This window comes from Choloepus didactylus, chromosome 3 (genome assembly GCF_015220235.1).
Source record: "Choloepus didactylus isolate mChoDid1 chromosome 3, mChoDid1.pri, whole genome shotgun sequence".
NCBI lineage: Eukaryota > Metazoa > Chordata > Mammalia > Pilosa > Megalonychidae > Choloepus > Choloepus didactylus.
Genome location: NC_051309.1, coordinates 117,279,260 through 117,296,817, shown reverse-complemented (window position 1 = coordinate 117,296,817; position 17,558 = coordinate 117,279,260). Strand labels below are relative to the sequence as shown.

Here is a 17,558-nt window from a genome sequence, read left to right as displayed (position 1 = left end):
CCTTTTCACACAGCTCCGCCTTCCCAGCTCCAGGACAGTTAGCTGTGGGTGTGCGAAAGGCTGTTGTCCACGCCCGATATTGTGGTGTGTGCGCATGTTGCTGGAAACACTTACCGTTGCACTGGGTTTTTTGGCGCAGCTCTGGGCTGTGGCTCCAGCGCCAGGCAGGAGCGTTCCCAGCCTTCTGGGAAGATGGCTGCAAGGGGCATGATTATTTTCCCTTTTTGGCCCACCTCTGCCTCCCTTGCTCCAAGACAATTAGCAGCAGGTGTGTGAAGGGCTATCTTCCATGCCAGATACTGAGGCGTTTGCATAGCCCTTTCCTGCCATGCTTCCCTGTGCGGTTCTCACTGTCGTATCTGCAGCCGCTTTTGGGTTTTTTGTTTTTGATGCAGTCTTGTGAGGGTAGGCTTATTAGTGTTGATAGGTTGGAACCTATTGGTTCAGTGTTTCCATGGAAATGTTACTTAGTCCACTGTGGGCGAGACCTTTCATTGGATTATTTCCATGGAGGTGTTGCCCCACCCATTGAGGGTGGGTGTTTATTGGATCACTAGAGTACTTTAAAAAGAGCCACAGAGTCCCAGATGCAGAGCAGCTGTGAGTGACTCCTTGGAGAGCAACTAAGAGTGACATTTTGGAGGAGCTGCAGCTGAGAGACACATTTTGAAGATGGCCTTTGGAAGCTGACACTGACATTTTGGAGCACGCCATTTTGAAACACAGCCTAGAAGCAACCACATGCCAGCCATGTGCCTTCCCAGCTAACAGAGGTTTTCTGGATGCCAATGGCTAGGCTCCAGTGGAGGTACCCTTTGTTGATGCCTTACCTTGGATGCTTTATGGTCTTAAGACTGTAGCTTTGTAACCAAATAAACCCTTTTTATAACAGCCAATCCATTTCTGGTATTTTGCCTAATGTGTAGTATTAGCAAACTGAAACACCCCCTTTCAGAGCCAGGCCATGGTCCCCAGTTTTGCCCGTCAGTCAGAGAGACCACCTGGTCTTCTGGGTTCCCTTTCCCGAGACACAGGAGTTTTCTGACTCCTTAAGGTCAGTTATCACTAAGAGCCTCTGTGTGCTTGTTGGGGGTTTGTCTATGTTTGTACCTTGTATTCAGCAGTCCACATTTATCCAGTTGGAGCTGGGCTGAGCTATATTCGCTTGCCTCTGACAGGGACTGCTGATTTCTCCCACAGTGAGGTTTTGCAGCTCAGTCTGCCATGGGGGGAGGGGGCTCCCAGCATGGGTCCGCAGATTTGCGGTCTCAGCCATTCCACTGAATCCAGGCTGGTGTACGATGTGTGGACAGTCACAGTTGTCCCGCACCAGTTATTCCAGATTATTTACTGTATGTTCCTGGTTGTTTGTTAGTTGCTCCAGGGTACTAACTAAATTCCATTCCTTTCTATGCTGCCATCTTGCCCCTTCTCCATCCTCAGTATTTTTAATTAAAAAAAATATAAAATATGTTTGCCAGTCTTCTGCGGCAGAGGGATTTCTCAATGATGGGGTGGGGCAGAGTGTATGGTAGTGGTGATTTAAGTGTATAGTTTTAAAAAAAATCCAATTTTTATCATGTAATTTTAGATTTGTAAATTAAGCTTTTAATTTGTTTTTTGTTCTAAAAACTGATAATAAAATTAAATCTTCGCTAGGTTTGGGGAGTGGGAGATAGTAGATTCTAAATACTGTTTTTCTAATGGAGTCAAGGAGTACATGAAACTTTTGTATTTATTAAAGGGGCATGAATTCAAAATGACTGAGGTGCCCTTCTAGGTAATAATCTGTAATGTGATAAATCTAGAATAATTCTAACTCTAAAGATCTTGCATTTATAAATATTGTGTATGGAGATAGGTAATTTATATTCTGTTGATCGTGTCTTTGGTTTATTAGTCTATTTTAAATAATTTATGATGGATGGCAGGGGGAAGCTAATATAGGATTAAAATTTGCATAGCTAAATTATGTGTCTTTAAAAGTTGATTATAATTTGGATCATGGACTTCTCCACTATTATCACTTACACTTGGGTAATAGAACTTAACTAATTCTTGTATAACTCTCATTATGGAAATTAAGTAAAGATTTGGGTAAACATTAGTTCTAAAAATGTATGTGGGGAAGAAATTCTACAACAAATATTTTTTATGTATTTTCATTACAGTTATTGATTCTTAGACAATATTCTGCCTTACATTCCTGAAACCTTCCTTGAAGGTGAAGTGCAATAACTGTTGAATCTTAATATTATTCAGCATTTGACTTTGTATTTAGGAACTTTGTCACTTTTTCTTTTTTTTTTTCCCCTCAAAGTAGGTGGTATGGAAATTCTGTATCAACCAGTGAATCAGGTGCACATTAGAGATTTAATTATTCTATTCCTGGAGTGTAATCCCTGCCTGCTGCACTGGACCCCTGTTTGGTCTTTTGGAATTCAGACTCCTGATCATTCTCATTCCCCTACTTTTGTTTGAGTTGCATGCTCTTGCCATTGTTTCACTAATAAGTTTCTAAGAGGTAATTCCCAAGGTCTTAGTTCTGTAGGACATGTGTGCAAATGGTAGCAATCAAAGCATAAAACTTCTATTTCAGTTTTTCCTGTTTATATTATGAAAACTTTTGGATGTTTAGCAAACTAGAAAGAATTTTGCAGTGAACACCCATATACTCGTCACCTAAGCTGTACCATTATTTTATCACTTGTCTATTCATTTATCTATTGCTCTACGCATTAATTCATCTTATTTATGTTTACATTTCAAAGTAAATTGCAAGTATTAGTATACTTCTGTTCCAGTTTGCTAATGCTGCTGGAATGCAAAACACCAGAGATGGATTGGCTTTTATAAAAGGGGGTTTCTTTGTTTATATAGTTAAAGTCTTAAGGCCATAAAGTCTCCAAGGTAGCACATCAGCAATCGGGTACCTTCACCGGAAGATGGCCAATGGTGTCTGGAAAACCTCTGTTAGCTGGGAAGGCATGTGGCTGGTGTCTGCTCTGGAGTCCTGGTTTCAAAATGGCTTTTTCCCAGGATGTTCCTCTCTAGGCTGCAGTTCCTCAAAAATGTCACTCTTAGTTGCACTTGAGATATTTGTCCTCTCTCAGCTTCTCCGGAGCAAGAGTCTGCTTTCAATGGCCGTCTTCAAACTGTCTCTCATCTGCAGCTTCTGTGCTTTCTCCAAAGTGTCCCTCTTGGCTGTAGCAAGCTCATTCCTTCTGTCTGATCTTATATAGTGCGCCAGTAATTTAATTCAGAACCTTGAGGACATAATGTTGAGTGAAATAAGTCAGATACAAAAGGAGAAATATTGTGTGATACTACTAAGGTGAACTCTGTAAAAAATGTGAAACAAGTATCTTATATTGTACAATGTGGGGGACCTAAAGTTAGACAGCAACTAGTGAAGGGGGAACAATAATCTAATAAGAACAGAGAAGATTTGAGGGTAATCTTAATGATATGGGAATATGTAGGAATGACTATGGTTCATTAATTTTCTTGTGGTATGGTAGGAGCATATTGAAAGCAATGTATTTTAGGATATTTGTTTTTCCTATTCCTTTGTTTTGTTTTGTTTGAAATGTTTTTTTTAAATTTTTTGATAAATAAAGTTTTTTTTTTTTAAAGAAAACAGATATAAGCTGTTGATTACATAGAGACTATGTGCAATTCAGCACATTTGGGACTCTCAGTTCCAGTCAGGGATACAACCTTTAAGCATATTGGCTAAGAAATGATTCTACCATGATGGACATCAGTGCTAAGGCTTTTTATATTTTAACGTATTTTTGTTTAGTTTTGAAATAATGGCTCAATCAGAAAGTTTTAAAAGGTAAAAGCTTGACGGAGTTGCAGTTGCAGTTTTAATATTTGATAATTCTACTTTTTTTAGCTTTGCGGTTATATTGATGCATTCATTTTTTAAAAAAATCGTATTGAAGTTATAGGTTTACAAAAAAAAAAAATACATAGAATACAGTTCTTATTTACTACCCTATTACCACCTTGCATTAGTATGGTACACTTATTACAATTGATGAAAGAACGTAATGTCCATGGTTGGCATTAGTTTTCACTGTTTTATACAATCCTATGTTTTTTGTTTTTAATTTTATTTTGGCAACATATATACAACCTAAAATTTCCCCTTTAACCAAATTCAAATATATAATTCAGTGCTGTTAATTACAGTCATAATGTTGCACTGCCATCACCACCATCCATTACCAAAACTTTTTGATCACCCCAAATAGAAACTGTACAATTTAAACACTAACACCCCATTCCCTATCCACACCCTGGCCCCTGATAACCTATATTCTAGTTTCTGACTATGAATTTGCTTATTCTAATTGTTTCATATCAATGAGATCTTACAGCATTTATCCTGTGGTGTCTGGCTTATTTCACTCCACATAATGTCTTAAAGGTTCACCCATGTTGTTGTCTGTATCAGAATTTCAGTTCTTTTTACTGCAGAATAATATTCCATTGCGTATATGCCACCTTTTGTTATCCTTTTCATCTGTTGATGGACACTTAGGTTGCTTCCGTTTCTTGGCATTTGTGCATAATGTCACTCTGAACATTGGTTAGCAAATAGTTCTTGGAGTCCCTGCCTTCAGTTGTTGGGGGTACATACCTAAAGTGGTATTACAGGGTCATATGATAATTCTATACTTAGCTTCCTGACAAACTGCCAAACTGTCTTCCATAGAGGCTGCACCATTTTACATTCCCACCAATAATGAATGAGAGATTCATTTTTAAGGTGACTTAAAAGGAATATTTAAATCAATCAATAATAATGTTTTCATCTAATTGTGTCTAGATGTTAAAAGTAACTAATAGGTTTAGAACAATTTAATTTTACAAAGAGTCGTAGGTAGAAATTTTTGCCAAAAGGACTGTGTTCCCTAAGATTAAAAAGTCTCTAAGGTAAAATCATTCACTTAGCATTTTTAAAAAACTGATTTCTTCACCATTAAGACAAAGGGAGTGTCAATCACCAGGTTTTCACTATCACATGGTCACATAATAAAAGCTATGTAGTTATATAATTATTGTCAGGAATCAGGTTTACTGGATTAACATTCAACAGATTCAGGTATTTCCTTATAGTTATTCTAATACACTAGAAACTAAAAAGGAATATTCATAGAATGCATAAGAATAACCTCCAGATCTCTCCTTCATTTTTGAAAGACAGTTTTGCTAGATCCAGAATTTTTGGTTGGCAATTTTTTTGTTTTTAGTGCTTTTGTTTTCAGCCATTATTTCTTTAAATATTCTCTCTACCTCTCTCTTTTCTCTTTTGTTCTCCTTCTGGTACTCTCACAATGCGTACATTGATAGGCTTGTAGGCTTGATGGTTCCCACATGTTCCTCAGACTCTATTCTCTTTTCTTTCTCCTTTCTGTCCATGGACTGAATGATTTCAATGTCTTATCTGCAAGTTCTCTAATTCTTTTTTCTGCCAGCTCCAATCTGCTGTTGAATGCTGCTAGGAAATATTTTATTTCTGTTACTGTACTGTTCGTCTCTGATTCCTTTTCATAAATTCCATCTCTACATTGACATTCTCTTTGTTTTCATCTGATGTTTTCCTTTTGCTCTTTGAGCATATTTAGGGCCTTTTTTTTTAAATTCATTTTTATAGGGTCTTTTTTTTTTTTTTTTTTTTTAAGTCTTTGGTATGTCTCAGGTCTGGTCTCCTCATTGATGGTTTCTAACACTTTAATCTTCTCCTTTGCCTGGGCCATCACTTCCTGTTTCTTTGTATGTTTTGTAATCTTTTGTTGAAACCTGAACATTTTGATATTTTAATGTGTTATGGCTGGAATTGAGACTGAGGCATCTGTTCCTTGAGTTTGTATCCATCTAGTGTTACGACAGAGCTTTCCTTGATTTCCAAGAGCTAACAAGAAAAAGAAGGGGAAAAAGAAAACACCTTTCCTAGTCTTTGCAGATTGACCTGTGCAAATGCTCTTCTTCAGTGCTTATTCGTACGAGTTTAGAGGATAGCTCCAGACCAAAGAGTAGGGGCCTCCTTGATCCTTTCTATGTGTGCATCTTGTCTTGGTCATGCATGTGTGTTTCTAGGAATTCCCCCGTTTAAACGGTTCTGAATGACCCCTCTTTCCTATGAAACAGTTTCCTCACTATCCTGGGCAGTGCATTGTACATCCTACAGCCAGCAATCCTTTGCCCCAGACAGCAAGACTTGACTGCTCTCGCATAGCATTCTGTAGGAGAGCTCTGTGAACTCTGCACACGGACAGGGTGAGTTCTAGAATGGTGCATCATCCTTAGGCCACCACCAGACAGATGGGGCCAAACATACATGCTTCCAGAATGTGCACAAGGTTACTCTGCTCCCTCCGGAAGCAGGACCAGGGACCCACACTGGGAGCTCAGGTCAGCTCTATGTGGAGCCAGTGAGGGGGCTGGGGAGGTTCAGCCAGGATGTCCTGAGAGTCTACCTCTTTCAAGTAGACTTGTGCTTTAATCAACACTCCTCCTGCTACTGCAGTCCTTTTACTGTTCTGTTACTTTGAGAAAGATGTTTCTGCCTCTGTTCTGCCTTTGTTCAAAGTCTCTGAGGGGGTACAGAGCCCTGAAGGGTCTTACTTCAGCATCTTGATCAGGGTGGGGCCTGCATGTGTTTCCTTTAGTTAAGGATCTGAAACTTGAGAAACTGTCTCCTTCTAAAGAAATGTATTCGTGCTTTCTTAAGGACCAATAAAATATAAAAGAGAAAGACAAAAATAAAACATTTTTAGCAAAACTTCACATAAATGTTCAGAGTGTTGTGGAAGTTGTAGATCTTGCGAATTTTTTTGTAAAGTTAAGACATCCTTTAATTTTCCTTCCAGCTTGTAAAATAAATACAAAATATTGTGGTCCATGTGCTTTGAAACACATTTAGCAACTCTTTAAACCAGATTAGGTAAAATTTGAGCTATATTTTAGAAATGTATTTTCTTATTTTGGGTTTATTTGAAATGTTATGTGGATATCATATCTAACTTAATTTTGTTGGGATATGTGAAACTTAAACTAGTCAACCATTTACTTTGAAAAAGTAAAGCATGTTGGGAGAATAAATTAGTATTGCTTTCTAAAAATTATCTTCCATGGTCCTCCAGTGCACAGAATTAGATTGTTCATAATCTCTGGTACATGGTGCACTATTATTATTGGTCCATAAATTATTCTTTTTAAGTTTGATTGTTTATATATTCGTTTTTTTTTTAAGAACATCAAATGATTAACTCTGAATTACCCCTGACCTGTGAACTGTAATTTCCATCTACCAGGTGCTCCTACCTATGGTATCCTTCTGCAGCCATTCTCCTCCCCCACCAGGTGCTTACTTTCCTGAGTTTTGTAGATTATATTTCTTTGTCTTTGGGTACACACAGTTTTACTATGTGCAAATATGATTAAACTATACATTGCTTAGTTTTACTTGTTCTCAAACTTTATTAAAAGGATATAATACTTGTATGTAGTTGTTTAGGACTTGTTTTCATCATTTAACTTTACGTTCCTAAGATTCTTCCACGTGGCTGTGTATGTAGCTACAGTTCATTCATTTTGACATATATGACATAATGTGTCAATATGAGCATATACTACAATTTGTTTTCCCATCGTTGAACATTCGTATTTCATTTTCTGTGTATTCTGTTTTTGTTTTACATTATTTTTTGCTATTGGGAACAGCACTGCTGTAATATTTATGTGCCCATCTTGGACACATGTGCCAAGTTTCTCCCAGGGGAGGAATTTCTGGATCCTATGTAATGCAAATATCCAGTTTTACATGGTAGGGCAGTATTATTTTCAAAAATAATTGTACCACTTTATGCTCTCACCAGCATAAGAGCCAAAAATCTACACGTTCTCTAACTGGCGTAACTGTTTGAGGAAGTGAGTAACAATATAAAACTAAAGTCTTAAAATTGCATGCATTTGGGCATGTATGTTCCTCTTCTTAAAGAAATAATCTGATTTCTTAATGTTGGAATGACCTAGGGCTCAGTCCTTGATTCTTCTCTCCTCTGTATCTATACCCCTCTTTCTGTGGCAGTCGCATCTAATCTTCTGGTATTAAATACCTTGTCTATGCTAATGAAGCTCAAATATCTGTCTCCAATTCACACCTCTTTTCTGAACTCCAAACTCATATATCCATCTGCCATGAATGTCTTAAAAATATACCTCAAACTTACATCCAAAATACTCACTGCCTCATTTTATCCCCTCCGTATCTGCTTTATCCTCAGCCTCCCCATCTCAGTTGATCAAAATTCCTTCAAAAATCTTAGAATCATTGTTGACTTCTTTCTTTTCCTCATGCCTGCTCCTGGTCTGTCCACCAAAAATGCTGTTGTCTCCATGTTCAGAATACACCTAGATTTCTGCTTCCAGTTATCACAGAGTAACTGATCTGGACTTGCTCTCCTGCATCGGACTTGCCTCTTGCTAAAAAATAACTATAAAATTGACTAAATATGTGAAACACCTGTTTAAAAGCATTGGAAAATAGGCAGTGCAGGAATATCCCTGAGAGAGGAAAACATATAAAGTTTACCCTGGTTCTCCACTTGAGGACAGATTCCTAACCTCAGGATAGGCTGTTGGAACCCAGGGTCCTGTTGGGATGATGAGGCAGAGTTTGGTCTTTAAGCTCCTGAATCAGCTGAAATTTGCAGAATAACTTACTGGAGAGGAGAGAGCAGCACTGAGGGGAGGCACCAGAAGAGGCACCTGATGAGGCCTGGTGGAGAGTGGCTGCAGCAAGTTTGGTAGAATAGAGATACTAGCAGTCACACAATATTGGGAAACATTGGCATTCCAGCCGAGCCAGAGTGGAGAGACCTTGTTGACATACCAGGTATTCAACTAAGACACCAGAAAAACATAGCATTGGATTAAAGTTTACATCCTAGAGGAAGGGTATATCTGTCTGGGTCCAATCAGGAGGCAGAAACCACAAAGTAATTTGAATAAAGTATTATTAAAGTGTAATAGAGTAACTGTGAAATGTAACATGAACTCTAAATGGGTACTCTAGGGCTGAAGGAGATTACCCAAAGGAAGGATAAACTTGGAAAAGGCTTCACCTGTCCAGGCCTTGGATTTAGAACTTATTGGAGAATTTGTTCATGGATTGTAGCCCACTAGATGGTGGCAAAATTCAGTGGATTGCCTGGACCAGAACTGGTTCATAGATGCCAGGTAGTGGGAGACGATCCTTTGGGATACAGGCCAGCTGGGGCTCCTTCATGGATGCTCAGAGGGTGTCAAGGTGTCGGGAGCCCATGTGCTGCCAGGGTGATACATAGTGTGTGCTCTCTGTGTTGGACTGGACGTGGGAAACAATCCTCTTGGGTACAGGTAAGCTAAGGCTGGTGAGTGGGTGAGCAGAGGGAGTCAGAGAGTCACTACTGGTGCAAGGTCTGGAGTGCACCAGTGTCTGTGTCAGGAGGACTGCCATGGGGTGGTCACTGGACTTGGGCTGGAATATCAGGGTCACTGAAAGACTGTGTGGTTTGACATTGCTGCTGGGGCAGAATGCCACTGGTGTTTCTATATAAGAAGCAGGGCAGAGAAATAAATTATTGTCTAGGCAACCAGGAGTGTTTGCAAAACATGAATTAAATTCCTTTTGTAGTTAGAAAAAAGCAACAGGCTATTCCAGTACAGCAGAAAATAAGTCATTTGTTGTCAGACTGGCCATTTACAGGCCATTTATAGAAAGCCGTTAAAACCATCTTGTGTTCTCTCATCAGTATGTAGTCAGTAGTCCAGGTACCTGCTAGGAATGAGGCATAAAAACGATGAATAATACATCTTGACCTTAGTGTAATAGAGAGATAAACTGCTTTTTAGCAGCTGTCTTTTAGGCAGCATGCCATCTGTGTTAGAGTGAAGATGTTTCTTTAGAAATACTGGTTCGGAAGCAATTAATTTCAGTTGGGATTACCAGGAAATGTTTCACAGAATAATAGCAGCAGCAGTGGTTGTGTCTATCCTTTATGGAGGGCCAGGGACTTTCCTAAGTGCTTTTAAGTCTCCCATCAACCTTATGTGTTAAGCATTATCTTTCTCATTTCAGTAAATTAGGAAACTGAGGCTTAGATAAGGAACTTGCCCGAGGATATTGAATCAGTAAGGGCAAAGCCAGGATCCAAATCTAGGGCAGCCTAACTCTAAAGCCTGTGCTCTTAACAAAATACACCATCTCTGTAGCCTGACTTGCAATCTCTTGATTAAATGCATATTAACTTTCCAGTAAGTTATAAGTTGACTCCCACCAGGCATTCTTGAAAGAATTGCTTATTCATATTTGTTATAAGTTTAGAAGTCTTCTCATAGGGGATCCATTCACTATAATGTAAATGAATTTATTCATGTAATCTGCAAGAGAATGTTGACTCATCTTTGGTGTGTTTACACTTAATTTTCTCATATAATCTCTAAAAGAAGTCAAATAATTTCATTTTCTGGTAATTTTATACCACTCAAAATTTTGAGAACTGGATGCTGCAGCCAATATGCTCTGCAACCCTAGTAAGGTGCTTAATTTCTGTGGGCTTCAGTTTCCTCATTTGTTTTAAAAGAACGCATGGAATTGGATTGAGTGATCTTAGCTTCCTTACATATCGTTATTAAAGTGTACATTCTCAGTTTACTGACCTCTTGATTCTTAAATGATTAAAGAATCTAGATATAAATATTTAATGAGCAAAGTTCAGAGGACTTCTCAGTCAGTGTCAACAGCTCCTAATTTGCATGAAGCAGAAAAGGTTTTCCATTTGAGTGGAGTTGCAAAGTGCTTAATTGATGATAAAATTCTGACTGATCCCTTAATAAAAATGCTTGTGTCTAAACTAGCAATGTGTCATTGTGTAGAGGCAGAGGAGAGCAAGCATAATGTCTCAGCCCAAGAGAGCCATGCCAGTCCAGAGGCCAAAGAAGACAGCAAGCATTTTCTGATACATGAACTTTTATTCAGGGCTTACTTACAGGGTGAGAAGTAGAGAGATCATGAGGCTCTCTCAGGCCGGGCAGGCATTGCGTTCACAGGGAAGATGACCAAGCGATGCAAAAAGGACAAGAAGCCTTTTGTAAGGGTTTAAGACAAAGGCCTTCCTAAGGGTGGGGGGAGCATAGATGCAGGAATAGGTCACTCTGACCTGGGGGGTGGTGCAGGAAGGACTAGAATAACACTTGAACAATTCATTTTGCTCTTTTTGTGAGACGAAGAGCCCCTCACTTCCTGCCTGCTTCCCATAAAGTTACATTTTAAGGTCAATTTACCCTTTTTCTCTTTACTAGCTTAGAAAGGCAATAGGTTAAACATTTAGCTGCCCTAGGTCATGCAGACTGTTGTGCACCAAAGATCTGCAGGCCTGTTTTGCTCAGGCCACGGGTTGCCACACATAATTTTCATTAAAAGCTGAATCTGAGAGTGGGTGAAGGAAAGGTAGCATATGTGGGAACAAAGGTCTGTTAGCATTGTGCTTTGTCATTTTGTTTATACAGACCTATTGCAGTTCAATGCAAGCAGCAGCAATGCCATAATAGAAAAAGATGCAGTTATAGGACCATTGGGTCCTTCCTATTCTGCTGGCAAATGAAGAAAGAGGACTAGGATGGTGCTTGGAGGATTTTTCCCAGGTTTGAAAGTGACACACATGGCTTTGGCTTGCATCCTTTAGTCATAACTCAGCCACGTGGCACACCCTTAGTACAGGAGGGATTGGTAATTGTAGTAGAGCTGTGTGCTTAGGAAGAAAGATAGAACAAGATACACAGATAAACAGGTATATGGAAAACTAAGCATGTGAAAAAAATCAAGGTACTTACTAACTCTAGGAAAACCAGAGGGAAACAAAAATGGTAAAAATGATGGCTAACATCTATTATGTACTTACTGTGTACCAGGTACTATTCTATTCTCACATTTTCCACCAATTTTCTCAATTCTATGAGGTAAATACTGTTATAATCCCCACTTTACAAACGAATGTTGGTAAAAATGAAAAATGTAAGTGTTAATATTACTGTGTTGGGCAAATGAGATGGCGAGTGAAGAGGGTGGAGCAAGAGCCAAACATCATGTTTTCTAGTAGGAAATCTAAATGTGAAAATAATCTATATTACATAATATCTAAAATTAAACAGTCAAAACACAGCAGTATAAGCGTGCTATTTGGGAATATGGGCATAAATACCAGTAGAGACAACTAAAAAATGTTGAAACTTCTCATTAAAGTGGGATATGAGATTGCTCTCATAGTATGCACTTTCCAAACTGTGTTGATTAGAAATATGTCCAGTAACTCTTAATGTGAAAGTATAGGCTTCAAAGCTAGTCTTGGATACAGCATGGCTGTTTATTCAGCCCAACTCCTTGTTCTGTTCTTACCTAGTATCATGAGTAGTAGTCACTTAGCTACATGATTTCTCAGTACAGTTTATGGAAGTTCTTGTGTAATTTAATTTGGGTCCAGTAGTTTGTATTTTTTAACCCGTTAAAGTATAATGGAAGGAAAAGTGCACAAATCGTCAATGTAGTTACAGCTTAGTGAACTTTTATAGGAAGCATACCCTTACTACCAGCACTGGGATCCTGATCAGGAAGCAGCATTACCATTGTCCCAGAAGCTCCTTACAGTAGTGTCAACTACTGTCCTGACTTCTAACCTCAAGATTGGTTTTTGAACCACATCCAGTAGCTGTCTGACATATACACATAAACATATACATTCACATATCTCTTATAAGAAAATAATATGTAAAAACATTTATATATACATTTATGCACTTAGAATATTTGGAAGGGGGCAGTTTTTTTTCTGGCTTCCGAAGACAATATATTTAAATTTGTTGAGATCTCCTTTTGATAGATATTGATTGCATAAGAAGCATATGCATTTATTTTCCATTTATGACTTCTAAGTACTCGGTTATAACAGTATTCTTATCTAACATGAAAACTTTGTATTATAGGTCCAGTGGCATTGCAGAGCACGAATGGTTGCGGGTGCCAATTTTTACATTGTTGGACGAGACCCTGCTGGCATGCCTCATCCAGAAACAGGGAAGGATCTCTATGACCCAACTCATGGTGCCAAAGTGCTGACAATGGCCCCTGGCCTAATCACCTTGGAAATAGTTCCCTTTAGAGTGGCAGCTTACAATAAAAAGCAGAAGCGTATGGACTACTATGACTCTGAACAGTAAGTTTTTCATTTTCTGCACAAATTTATGAAACCTGATCTAAGTGCTCCTAAGACTTTAGCATATTATCTCATTTCACAATTTTACTGAACACAGGTTATGTTGTACCCATTTCAGAGAAAGATGAAAGAAACCTATTTCTAAATGCTCTAAAAGCTAGAAGGAAAAATAAAAATCAAATCTACTTTTATGACTCATGGTTTCAGGAACTTTGTTGTGAAGTCTTTAAGGGCAGTACTGACATTTTTGTCTACCATGCATGCTATACTTACTGAGCATACAGTTGTCCAAGGATTTGCTGATGATTACTTTGGCAAGGCCAGGGCATCTACCTAGAGAGAGGGAATTGAGCTAGCTGACTGAGCAGTCACCATGGGACAGACAGTGTCCTAACTGCTTTAAAGTACAAAATTACTTATTCCCCACAACAACCCTGTGAGATAGGTGCTGTTATTATCCTTGTTTTATAGATGAGTAACCCAAGTTATACAAAGGTCAAATAACTTATATAAGGTCACAGAACCAGTAAATGGCAGCCCACGGGTTGAACCCAAGTATGGTTCCAGAGCCTGTGCTCTTAACCACTAAGAATGTAACTTATTTCTTCAAAGATCTTAGGAGGAACAAAATATTAACAAATACATTGTAATTTGTTGGTGATTTTGAACATATATCGGTCTTCCTTTGACTGATAAAAGTTGTTTTAATTTTCATTTTTAGGTAATATATGGAGATAGTATACTCTGTAAGTTTAAAGTGGCAGTGTGAGTCTGTAGAACTTATGGTTCTAGCCCTGTCCTTGCTATGTGACCTTGAGAGTCTCATGGCTTCTCTGCCTGGTTTTCTCATCTCTGAAATGACGGCTGAGGGCAAGATAGTTTCCCTGAGGGCAAGATAGTTTCCCGTCAGCTCAAAATCTGTGGCACCTGATTATTTCTACATCTTAGTAGGTTCATGTTCATATGCACTGTTTTGTGAGTTGACCCTTATGCAAATGCACAAATTACATCTGCTATTTAGTATTATTAAAGTGTAATAGAGTAACTGTGAAATGTAACATGAACTCTAAATGGGTACTCTAGGGCTGAAGGAGATTACCCAAAGGAAGGATAAACTTGGAAAAGGCTTCACCTGTCCAGGCCTTGGATTTAGAACTTATTGGAGAATTTGTTCATGGATTGTAGCCCACTAGATGGTGGCAAAATTCAGTGGATTGCCTGGACCAGAACTGGTTCATAGATGCCAGGTAGTGGGAGACGATCCTTTGGGATACAGGCCAGCTGGGGCTCCTTCATGGATGCTCAGAGGGTGTCAAGGTGTCGGGAGCCCATGTGCTGCCAGGGTGATACATAGTGTGTGCTCTCTGTGTTGGACTGGACGTGGGAAACAATCCTCTTGGGTACAGGTAAGCTAAGGCTGGTGAGTGGGTGAGCAGAGGGAGTCAGAGAGTCACTACTGGTGCAAGGTCTGGAGTGCACCAGTGTCTGTGTCAGGAGGACTGCCATGGGGTGGTCACTGGACTTGGGCTGGAATATCAGGGTCACTGAAAGACTGTGTGGTTTGACATTGCTGCTGGGGCAGAATGCCACTGGTGTTTCTATATAAGAAGCAGGGCAGAGAAATAAATTATTGTCTAGGCAACCAGGAGTGTTTGCAAAACATGAATTAAATTCCTTTTGTAGTTAGAAAAAAGCAACAGGCTATTCCAGTACAGCAGAAAATAAGTCATTTGTTGTCAGACTGGCCATTTACAGGCCATTTATAGAAAGCCGTTAAAACCATCTTGTGTTCTCTCATCAGTATGTAGTCAGTAGTCCAGGTACCTGCTAGGAATGAGGCATAAAAACGATGAATAATACATCTTGACCTTAGTGTAATAGAGAGATAAACTGCTTTTTAGCAGCTGTCTTTTAGGCAGCATGCCATCTGTGTTAGAGTGAAGATGTTTCTTTAGAAATACTGGTTCGGAAGCAATTAATTTCAGTTGGGATTACCAGGAAATGTTTCACAGAATAATAGCAGCAGCAGTGGTTGTGTCTATCCTTTATGGAGGGCCAGGGACTTTCCTAAGTGCTTTTAAGTCTCCCATCAACCTTATGTGTTAAGCATTATCTTTCTCATTTCAGTAAATTAGGAAACTGAGGCTTAGATAAGGAACTTGCCCGAGGATATTGAATCAGTAAGGGCAAAGCCAGGATCCAAATCTAGGGCAGCCTAACTCTAAAGCCTGTGCTCTTAACAAAATACACCATCTCTGTAGCCTGACTTGCAATCTCTTGATTAAATGCATATTAACTTTCCAGTAAGTTATAAGTTGACTCCCACCAGGCATTCTTGAAAGAATTGCTTATTCATATTTGTTATAAGTTTAGAAGTCTTCTCATAGGGGATCCATTCACTATAATGTAAATTGAATTTATTCATGTAATCTGCAAGAGAATGTTGACTCATCTTTGGTGTGTTTACACTTAATTTTCTCATATAATCTCTAAAAGAAGTCAAATAATTTCATTTTCTGGTAATTTTATACCACTCAAAATTTTGAGAACTGGATGCTGCAGCGAATATGCTCTGCAACCCTAGTAAGGTGCTTAATTTCTGTGGGCTTCAGTTTCCTCATTTGTTTTAAAAGAACGCATGGAATTGGATTGAGTGATCTTAGCTTCCTTACATATCGTTATTAAAGTGTACATTCTCAGTTTACTGACCTCTTGATTCTTAAATGATTAAAGAATCTAGATATAAATATTTAATGAGCAAAGTTCAGAGGACTTCTCAGTCAGTGTCAACAGCTCCTAATTTGCATGAAGCAGAAAAGGTTTTCCATTTGAGTGGAGTTGCAAAGTGCTTAATTGATGATAAAATTCTGACTGATCCCTTAATAAAAATGCTTGTGTCTAAACTAGCAATGTGTCATTGTGTAGAGGCAGAGGAGAGCAAGCATAATGTCTCAGCCCAAGAGAGCCATGCCAGTCCAGAGGCCAAAGAAGACAGCAAGCATTTTCTGATACATGAACTTTTATTCAGGGCTTACTTACAGGGTGAGAAGTAGAGAGATCATGATGGCTCTCTCAGGCCGGGCAGGCATTGCGTTCACAGGGAAGATGACCAAGCGATGCAAAAAGGACAAGAAGCCTTTTGTAAGGGTTTAAGACAAAGGCCTTCCTAAGGGTGGGGGGAGCATAGATGCAGGAATAGGTCACTCTGACCTGGGGGGTGGTGCAGGAAGGACTAGAATAACACTTGAACAATTCATTTTGCTCTTTTTGTGAGACGAAGAGCCCCTCACTTCCTGCCTGCTTCCCATAAAGTTACATTTTAAGGTCAATTTACCCTTTTTCTCTTTACTGGCTTAGAAAGGCAATAGGTTAAACATTTAGCTGCCCTAGGTCATGCAGACTGTTGTGCACCAAAGATCTGCAGGCCTGTTTTGCTCAGGCCACGGGTTGCCACACATAATTTTCATTAAAAGCTGAATCTGAGAGTGGGTGAAGGAAAGGTAGCATATGTGGGAACAAAGGTCTGTTAGCATTGTGCTTTGTCATTTTGTTTATACAGACCTATTGCAGTTCAATGCAAGCAGCAGCAATGCCATAATAGAAAAAGATGCAGTTATAGGACCATTGGGTCCTTCCTATTCTGCTGGCAAATGAAGAAAGAGGACTAGGATGGTGCTTGGAGGATTTTTCCCAGGTTTGAAAGTGACACACATGGCTTTGGCTTGCATCCTTTAGTCATAACTCAGCCACGTGGCACACCCTTAGTACAGGAGGGATTGGTAATTGTAGTAGAGCTGTGTGCTTAGGAAGAAAGATAGAACAAGATACACAGATAAACAGGTATATGGAAAACTAAGCATGTGAAAAAAATCAAGGTACTTACTAACTCTAGGAAAACCAGAGGGAAACAAAAATGGTAAAAATGATGGCTAACATCTATTATGTACTTACTGTGTACCAGGTACTATTCTATTCTCACATTTTCCACCAATTTTCTCAATTCTATGAGGTAAATACTGTTATAATCCCCACTTTACAAACGAATGTTGGTAAAAATGAAAAATGTAAGTGTTAATATTACTGTGTTGGGCAAATGAGATGGCGAGTGAAGAGGGTGGAGCAAGAGCCAAACATCATGTTTTCTAGTAGGAAATCTAAATGTGAAAATAATCTATATTACATAATATCTAAAATTAAACAGTCAAAACACAGCAGTATAAGCGTGCTATTTGGGAATATGGGCATAAATACCAGTAGAGACAACTAAAAAATGTTGAAACTTCTCATTAAAGT

The 17,558-nt window shown here is 38.9% G+C and overlaps 1 protein-coding gene across 2 annotated transcripts in view; it reads left to right on the top strand.

Annotated features, from left to right (window-relative positions):
• PAPSS1 (3'-phosphoadenosine 5'-phosphosulfate synthase 1) overlaps window positions 1–17,558 on the top strand; it is a 157,231-nt gene that overhangs the window by 113,519 nt on the left and 26,154 nt on the right. The window contains exon 11 of one of the 2 annotated variants that reach the window (XM_037830411.1): window positions 13,036–13,265. The exons of the other annotated variant lie outside the window; for it this stretch is intronic. Coding sequence (XP_037686339.1) covers window positions 13,036–13,265 — 230 coding nt within the window. The remainder of the gene's footprint in view (window positions 1–13,035; window positions 13,266–17,558) is intronic. 2 annotated transcript variants of the gene reach the window in all.